Source organism: Rhinopithecus bieti, unplaced genomic scaffold, assembly GCF_001698545.2.
Source record: "Rhinopithecus bieti isolate Rb0 unplaced genomic scaffold, ASM169854v2 scaffold_14232, whole genome shotgun sequence".
In the NCBI taxonomy this organism is placed as follows: domain Eukaryota; kingdom Metazoa; phylum Chordata; class Mammalia; order Primates; family Cercopithecidae; genus Rhinopithecus; species Rhinopithecus bieti.
This window is the reverse complement of record NW_016807906.1, coordinates 1,380,447-1,389,424: the sequence shown is the minus strand read 5'-3', so window position 1 is coordinate 1,389,424 and position 8,978 is coordinate 1,380,447. Positions and strand designations below refer to the sequence as shown.

The window sequence follows — 8,978 nt, the reverse complement described above, 5'->3', positions numbered from 1 at the left end:
AAACTGATACATCTCATGTTAGACATGATGAGCGTGTGTTGTCACTGGAATGTGACAAGCGAGGATAGCCAGTAGGCACTTCGATAAGGGAATCTGCAGTTCTGGAAAAGATCCCAACAAAAGACCCAGATTTGGGAGGTGTCGGGGTATAGATGGAACTTTAAAACAAAGGGAGTGACTGAGACAAACAAGGAATATTGTGCTGCACTGGAGGAAACCGCAGTGTTCAATGTCAAGGAAGTCTAGGAAAAATGCCTTCAAAGAGAGAGTTCAACGCTTCCAAAAGGTCAGGTAAATAAGAACTGAATCCTGTCTTTTGGCCTGAGCACAGGCCTTGGAGATCTCCAGGTTCAGTAGAATGATGAGGTGGAAGCCAGATGGCAGAAACTTAGTGATGAAGCGGAGGAGAGGAGGAGTAACAGCAGGAGGGGGGACATAGGTCGGGGGAGGTGTTTTAATAAATATTGAAGAGACCTGAAATTGCATGAATGCTAAGAAGACGCAGTGTTAGCAAGCAGGAGCTTGAAGCTACAAGAGGAAGAGTGGATAAGAGACACAGCAAAGCCCTGGAGAACAAGGCAACATAGAAGCCTGGTCTGGAGATGCAGCGGGGAGGAGGGACCTTCCCAGCTTTAGTAACAGGAAGAAAGAGGAAAAGATAGATAAGGTTGCAGGTGAGTTCATAGATCTGGTAGCAGAAAATTGAGAGAATTTCTAACCAATGGCATCTTTTTTTTTTTTTTCTTCTCTATAACATCAGGAGATTGAGTGGCAGGGTCAGAAATTTGAAGACAGTGAAGAGGGTTAGAAATAGTCATGTTTGACTGGGTGCAGCAGCTCATGCCTGTAATCCCAGCACTTTGGGAAGCCAAGGAGGGTGGATCACCTGAGGTCAGAAGTTCAAGACCAGCCTGGTCAACATGGTTAAGCCCCATCTCTACTAAAAATACAAAAATTAGCCTGGCATGGTAGTGTGCACCTCTGGTTCCAGCTACTTGGGAGGCTGAGGCAGGAGAATCACTTGAACCTGGGAGGTGGAAGTTGCACTCCAGCCTTTGCAACAGAGCAAGACTCCATCTGAAAGATGAAAGAAAGGAAGGAAGAAAGGAAGGAAGAAAGGAAGAAAGAAGGAAGGAAGAAAGAAGGAAGGAAGAAAGGAAGGAAGGAAGAAAGGAAGGAAAGAAAGAAAAAGAAAGAAAGAAAAAAAGAAAGAGAAAGAAAGAAAGAAAGAAAGAAAGAAAGAAAGAAAGAAAGAAAGAAAGAAAGAAAGAAAGAAAGAAAGAAAGAAAGAAAGAAAGAAAGAAAAGAGAAAGGAAGGGAAGGGAAGGGAAAGGAAAGGAAAGCAAAGGAAAGGAAAGGAAGGGAAAGGAAAAGGAAAAGGAAAGGAAAGGAAAGGGAAAGGGAGGGGAAGGAAAGGAAAGGAAAGGAAAATTTTAGGAGGAAAATTCTCTTTTCTTTCTCTCTAATTTTTGAACATGCACTAAAATGATTTTCAGAGAAAACAAAGTGTGATTTTCTAATATGCATGGCACTATTAAAGATGTTTACTCATGTTCCTTGGGGCTAGGCATCCCATTCCTGCAGGAAGTCTTGTGGTTAGGCGGTGGCTGTGGCTCTGGAATGATTCAGGAATGCAGACCATGCCTTATTTGCAGAGGAGGGACACGTTGCTCTCACTGGATGCATGGTCACAACTGTCTGGGTGACCTGTCTGTGGGAGGGCAGACCCCTCCTGCCAAGCCACAGTAGCAGCGGAGCTGCAGGCAAAAGCATTCCTTTGTAAAGGAGACCCTCCCAGACCCTCTGACCAAAAAGGATGGGTGGGAACTTCCTGGCACTGCAGGGTCCCTTGCCTGGTACTCCCAGTAACGGGGGGGTTGGGGGGGCAGAACTAGGGGTGGGGATGGGGAGGAGAAGCAGGAATGAGAAATTGGGAGTCAGAGGGGTAAGTGGGAGAGAAGGAGGCACCTGCCGGGATAACAAGCCAGGATGAAGTAAATAGAAAATCCTCAGAGCTCCCTTGCTGGGCTCCAGCTGTGGAGAAGGGGGAGGAGAAAACCCTGTGGGACAGGGGAGGAGGGTGAGGGCTCCTCTTGGGAAGTTATTTAAGAGCCAACTGTCTAGTCTTTCCGGAGTCCGTTTGAGGAAGTCCCCGAGGCGCACAGAGCAAGCCCACGCGAGGGCACCTCTGGAGGGGAGTGCCTGCAGGTAAGCTGCCGTCCCTGCACCCTAAGAGCCAGGGGCCCGCTGCGTCCGCCTCCCGCACCTCGGTTTCCTGGGTGAACCCGCAAGCGGCTTGCTCTGGGCCCTGTGGCGCCGGTCACAGGCAGTCCCACTTGCCCAATCCTCGCTTCCCGCCCCCAGCTCCGCACCTGCCCAGCCCAGCTTCTGAGCGGGACTTCTCTCAGGCTCTCCACGGAGCTCTCCTGAAGCCGTTGCTTGCTTGGAAGGCCACCAAATGGGGATGGGGGAGTCGGGGGTGCTTCCCCGAGGGACAAGCCCCCTTTCCTCAGGGGAGCAGATTATGGAGCTGGAACACAGAAGGTGAGGGGAGTGGGACCAAGTGAGCACAGCCCGCCCGGCATCGCCTTCCTCCATCCCAATTTGGAGCTGCACTTCAGCCACTTCTCCTCCTCAGACATGCCCAGAAGCAAGGGCTCCTGCCCGCCGCACGCATTCACCCAGCCAGGCGTGCACCTGGGGCAACCCACTTCTTCCCCTTAGCAGTGTGTCTTCCAACACTGTTCTGCACCCCTAGCCATGCCACAGCCTACCTTTGGTATTTCCCACCAGAGGATGGCTCTCTCCAGCCTTCTCCCTATCATTAACCCTTTTTCTGTCTTCTCCCTCCCTTCCCCCCTCAGCTCACCAATGACTGTAAATATGTTTATCTATACTTACGGGTACCTAGTCACACCTCATGCAGTCAAACACTCCTGTCTCCTTCTCAGACCAAACACCTTAGGCGTGGTTGTCTTTTCTCTAGCATGTTGTTAGTGTTCCACATGTCTCTGGAACCATCTCTCTACTCTGGTGGCCTCTACAATGGGGACTCTTCATCTCTTGGGGGTGCCTGGTTTTGAAAATAGCCAAGTCGCCAGGAGTCATGACTGGGTAATCCAGGGGATCAAGGGGAACCTTCATTGGGCCCAGAAACAAAGTCCCCCTTCATTTGGTCAGTTGGTCAACAAGTACTTACTGGTCACTGACCTTCAGGTGTGTGTTGTTTAAACTGGCTCAGTGCCTGCACAAGCTCCAAAGGAAGGGGAAGCAGGCTTGGGGCATGGGAAATGTTGGCAACCCTGACTTCCTAAGCCTATTGATAGCCCTGTTTAAAATTGCACGCCCAACCTCTCCACCTCCTTATCCTCCTCCATGTGGTTCTGTTTCCAAAGCAGTTCCTACCTCCTCAGACCCCTAACTGGGTTTACTTATGGCTCTTGCTGGGCTCCACCCTAACCCTACCAGACTATAATCTGTCAGCAAAAATTCTGTTTTGTTCTCTGATGTATGCCATGTACCTAGATCACAGCCTGGCATGTTGTAGGCCCTCAATAAATATTGGTTGAATTAAATTGCAAATGTGAATGCTTTAGAAGACAACGTTTATCTGGACATGGTTGTGTGAGTTTATTCTTAAAAGTGACTTATAATCTCATAAATCTCTATGAAATGAACATAGATACAGCACATGCATATGGCAGGAAAGATTTCTTGTGAAGATGCTGCTGTAGGATTATGGAAGGTGGGGGAATCCGGGTCTCCACAAATCTTTTAATTTTTATATTTATGTAAATAAACCCCTTTTCTTCTGCTTTCCATATGTTTTGACACGCACAAAATCTCCCCAAGATCCTTGGGGAACTGTATTCCATCATTAGACTAATCATTGCTGCCACTTCTCCATTTTTATTTATGCAAACCGCAAAATGTGTTGCTCAAGTGCTATCATACAGATATGTCTGTTGCTCTATTTTGGAATCCTTTTCTCAAATGTTACTCACTTTCCATGCCTTTTCTGTTGTCTTTTTTTTTTTTTTTTTCTGAAGGACCTTGTAAAGTTAAGAATGTCAGAAACCTCCAGAGTCGCCTTTGGAGGCAGGAGAGCGGTTCCACCCAATAACTCTAATGCAGCGGAAGATGACTTGCCCACACTGGAGCCTCAGGGCGTGGTGCCCCGGGGCATCAACCTGCAAGGTATGAGCATACACCCCCTCCCCACCACTCTGGGTCCAGGCACAGCTGGGTCCTGGCCCCTCTTCCCTGCAGGTAAACATCCTCTGTCTACACTGGGGTCCCCACAAAAGGAAGGCTGCTGTCAATCTCTGGTTTTATAAAGGAAGGAAGCAAAAGCTTTCTTTTAAGTGGTGAAAGCACCAGAGACCCAGAGCCTTGTCCCAGTTCTGCCACTTACTGACCTTGTAACCTCAGGGAAGTTGCTTTGTCTTTCTGCCACTCAACTATTTCCTGTACAAAACCAGAGTGCTGGATTAGCTAGGGCCTCTTCCAGCCCTACTGCTCCATGCTGTAGAGAATTTTCTCTAGCTGGAATATTCCACTTCCAAAATATTGTGGCTGTTTTGCTTGTCTGGCTTGCACCTCCTTCCTTCTCCCTCCTCCCTTTTCCATCCATTGCTGTGAATTTCAGAGCCGGGGAGAAGTGCCAGACTCTGACAGTAATAGAGATAGAAGCCCTCGATTTCTCTCCAGAGCAGCCTGGTGAGCTGGCAAGGCAAGCTGCTTCCCCAGCTTCTTGCCTCTGCCTGATCCCTAGAAACCTGCTCCGGGTACAGCGGCCAGCAGTTGACCTCCTCTCAGCCCTGTCAGCGGTGACAAGGCCCAGGTGCCAGCACTGGTTTGGTGATACAGACATCATTCCCCTGGGCCACAGCAGGGACATTCAGACTCATGTCCTCGAGTGGCATAGCATTCATGCACCAACATCCAATTTTACTCCTAAGGGTGTTCTGTGCTGGGTTTCACTGGGGATAAAACATCCATTTGCTGGGATAGGTGAGCATGGTCATGCTGGAGCTGTGTAGTTGATTCCACTCGTTAGAAGGAGACCAATGCCTGAAAGCCCAGACTGATGCATCGCTCCATATAGCAAAGGGAAAGGAGAAGTGCAGTTTATCCAGCAAGCCAGACACCTGCCCAGGTGTTGTGGACTGGTGTCACTGTGTTACTATCACACTAGATGATTTGATATCAAATAGTGAAATCAGGGAGGCATCCAGTACATCCAAGTTTGGGAAAAGAGGTTCACAGAACAGAAGAGCATCTTCAGTCAGGTGGTAGAGTTTGAGGGGCTAAGATGAACTTGTAGTTCTGAAGTCTCTCTCCCAGCTGGGTGCCACTCTTTAAACCCAACCATGACAGCCACAGAACTGGGTTTAAGAGAACTTGCTAATCAATGAGTCCTCATCCTCATGTTATAGGTTAGGAAATAGAGGCTGAAGGTAAGCAGTTGATATTCACTCCTTGCCCAGTCTATGAGTCTTTTTCTTTAAGAATGCAAATAAAATTGAAAAGCCTACAGACATCAAATTATTAAGCAGGTTGCCTTTGTGTATTCCATCTTCTAGCAAAATTCCCCTGTGGCACAGAAGACTCTGGGCCCCCAGAAAGCGGGTGCAGGCACTGGGAGAAGTGAGCAGTAAGAACATGAGGAGTAATGACACAGCTGCCCTTGCCACATGAGGAGTCAGGACACAGCCACGCTTGCCAGGATTGGTGGGGAAAAATGGGGACCTCTACAAAGGCAGTGCAGGGAAGCAGAGAGCAGAGGCAGAAGACCTGGCTTCCTGCTCCACATCTGCCCCTTCTTGCTCATTCTGGGAAAGTCATAGAGGTGCCCAAGCCTCAGTTTCTCCATCAGCAAAATGGAAGCAATGCCTACTTCACAGATTGTCATGAGCATCTAGTGAGCAGTGTCTATGATCATGTCTGAGCCACAGCACATGACCAATAAGTGCTCATTGACTGGGAATGTGCAACTTATCATACCCCAGCAAGGTCAGGAAAACACTCCAGGGAATACTTGTTCCTATGGGGAATATGTACAACCTGTAGCCCCCATAAATCTGACATCTGAACAAAGTGCTGCTAGTAAGACATAAAAACTGTCAGAGAACATGTGCGGGTAGGCCAATTAAGAAAAAAAAAATCTGGGGTTACTGCTTTTGTTGATTTCTAGAGGCAGAGGTGGGGAGCAGCATAACTGAACTATTCTGAAAAATTAGTCATTATTTATTTTGCAGTCATATGTGTCCACAACCCAAGTGACATTCTGGGATATCCATTAGAGGCACTGGCATAAGAGTATGAATGTCCAGTGGCTGTAGAATGAATGAACAAACAGTCAATCACTTGTGAATTGAATGACTCAGATCTAGTGGCATTATAATTTATTATTAATAACGAGCTCCAGATTTCATACATATGCATTCATTTAATATTTTTCACACAGACAAGATAAGTGTTACATGCTCTGGGGATATGGTTTCTGAAGCCCAGAATCATGACAGCAAGTCCCAGACGAGGACAGGAAATAAACCTGTCCACACACACATATACCAGTACACAAACCATCGGAACAAGGAGGTCTATCTCCTGGTTACCCTTTGCATTTCAGATTTATGTTTAATTGTTCTAAAAGCAGGTTTTCTGGCACTATATATCAAGTTTTCTCCCTAAGGGACGAAATTTGCTAAGCGACTAAACCTTGGAAAGCATAGTCATTCATTTTCAAAATGCCATCTTCATGCAGTTCACCCAGTGGCCACTAGTGGCCTCTAAGAAGCCTTGTATCCGTGGTCACCAATCTGCGGATGATGACTTTGCCTCCGGAAACACCAGCCCCAAGTGAAACTCTTGTCTCCATTTTTTTCAGTGGCCCCTTTTCCCGTTAGCAAGCTGCTCTTGTAATATTGACTGAGAAATGCAGAGAGGCAAGAAGAGGAAGCGGGGGGAAATGGCTGGTTTTTCATTTCTAATAGTTCTGTAGCAGAGAGTCCTGCCCATCATTGTGTGTGACATATACAATGTTACAAGGTATACTGAGTATATATAGTACCCTTAAGTCATAGCTTTGGTAACATTTGGTTAAGAATTATTTTGGTAAAATCTATATTTTAAAATGTATAAACTCAGGTAAGTTTCCTCTCATGCACACCATGATATTCAAGAAAAAAATGAAATATTTGAGGTGGGCACTGAAATCCCAGAGGTGGGACCAGCCAGTCAGTGGTAGCGTTTGACATCCTTGCATGGTTTTAGGCATCCTTAATGTCACCCTTTGAATTCAGTTGTAGCCAGGAAAGGTACTGAGACGATCTCCCGAGATTTGGATTTGTATCAGTTTCCAATAGACCACTCTGCAGGCTTAGTTGGTGTTTCTGAAAAATCTCTCCACTGCCTGCCTGGTCTCAAAGATTATGTGTAGCTGGAAATGTAACATTCCAGAAGAAATCTTATGTTGTTGGTCTGGTTTGGCTTTATATTGTTAACAATAGGTGACCATCTGTAGCAGCAATTGGAATCATTTGACAGTTCTAATGTATTGAGTTAAAACTGGAAAGCAAGCCTGGCTCTATGAAAAAATTAAACATAGGTGGGTTCTAGTAGTTTTTCAGGCTAATGGGGTCTTATACCTTCCTGAGAATCTCCTCCATCCCACCATTCCTTGTCAGAATCAAATCAACCAATTAATGATAAGCCTCCTCTTTGTGCAGAGTAAACCTCTCTGGATTGAAGGCCACTGAGCGACTTGAGAGGCATTCAATGTATGACTGAGAAATGCTATTCTCCAGCAGCAGTTCCTCCTTTCATTGAGTTCCTGGAAAAATATACACTTGTTTTCACATATGTGTCAGGAGCTGCTCCAGGTTCTCCCTGAGGACATAAAGTTGAGTCAGTCAGTCCCTGGCCTCAAAAAACTGTCAGTGTAGAGATAAAATAAATAAAAGATCATTGCAATTCAGTGTAATAAAGACTGTGACTGTGATTTATGCACATTTCAGTGAAATAACAGAAATCAATGTCTAGTGGTGTGGTGGAGTGGGGAAGAGGATGAGGAGGGCTTCTTGATGCAAGGATATTGGAGCTGGGACTTAGAGGATGAGTAGGAGTGTTCCTGACAGGCAAGCACATGGAAAAGTGTTTGCAGTAGAGGAAACAGCATGTGCCAAGTGAGGAGTGACTAAAAGACGAAAGAGAAGATACAAGCCTGGGAAAATACGGCAGGTATCACACCATAACAAGGCCTTGGGGATCTTGCTTTCCTCCTGCAGATAATGGGGGACTTGAGAAGGTTTCTAATTAGCAGAAATACATAATCAGAATTATACTTTACAAAGTGGTAAGGAGGGCTGGGCACTGTGGCTCTTGCCTGTAATCCCAGGACTTTGGGAGGCCAAGGTGGGCAGATCACCAGGTCAGGAGTTCGAGACCAGCCTGGTCAACATGGTGAAACCCTGTCTCTACTAAAAATACAAAAATTAGCTGCGTGTGGTGGTGGGAGACTGTAATCCCAGCTACTTGGGAGGCTGAGGCAGGAGAATCACTTGAATCTGGGAGGCGGAGATTGCAGTGAGCCAAGTTTGTGCTATTGCACTCCAGCCTAGGCAACAAGACGAAGACTCCATTTCAAAAAAAAAAAAAAAAAAGTGTAAGGAGAAAATGGGGAACAGGAGATACATTTGGACGCTGTGGAGATACTCCAGGCTAGAAGAGGAATAGACCAGAGGGATTTTAGCACCTGGAGGTATGGGGCTCATTTCTCTTGTTCCAGCTTCCTCTGAGCACCTGAGCAATGCTTCAATGTTATAGGGTCCAGGACGTATTAATAGCAACACTTTATACATTAAGCGACTTAAGAAAATGTTTTTAATCATTCTAATTAAGGACACATTAAAATTGTGGGCACCCAAAAGAAATGTGAGAAAGAGGTCTTTTTCCTGTTTTTTTTTTTTTTTTTT

General features: G+C 46.3%; 1 protein-coding gene across 1 annotated transcript in view; it reads left to right on the top strand.

Annotated features, from left to right (window-relative positions):
- The first annotated feature begins 2,103 nt into the window (after nt 1–2,103).
- Nucleotides 2,104–8,978, top strand: part of F13A1 (coagulation factor XIII A chain) — a 160,983-nt gene continuing 154,108 nt past the window's right edge. The window contains exons 1-2 of the mRNA XM_017884150.1: nt 2,104–2,208; nt 4,050–4,197. Of these exons, the coding sequence (XP_017739639.1) occupies nt 4,068–4,197 (130 nt within the window). The 5' untranslated portion in view covers nt 2,104–2,208; nt 4,050–4,067. The remainder of the gene's footprint in view (nt 2,209–4,049; nt 4,198–8,978) is intronic.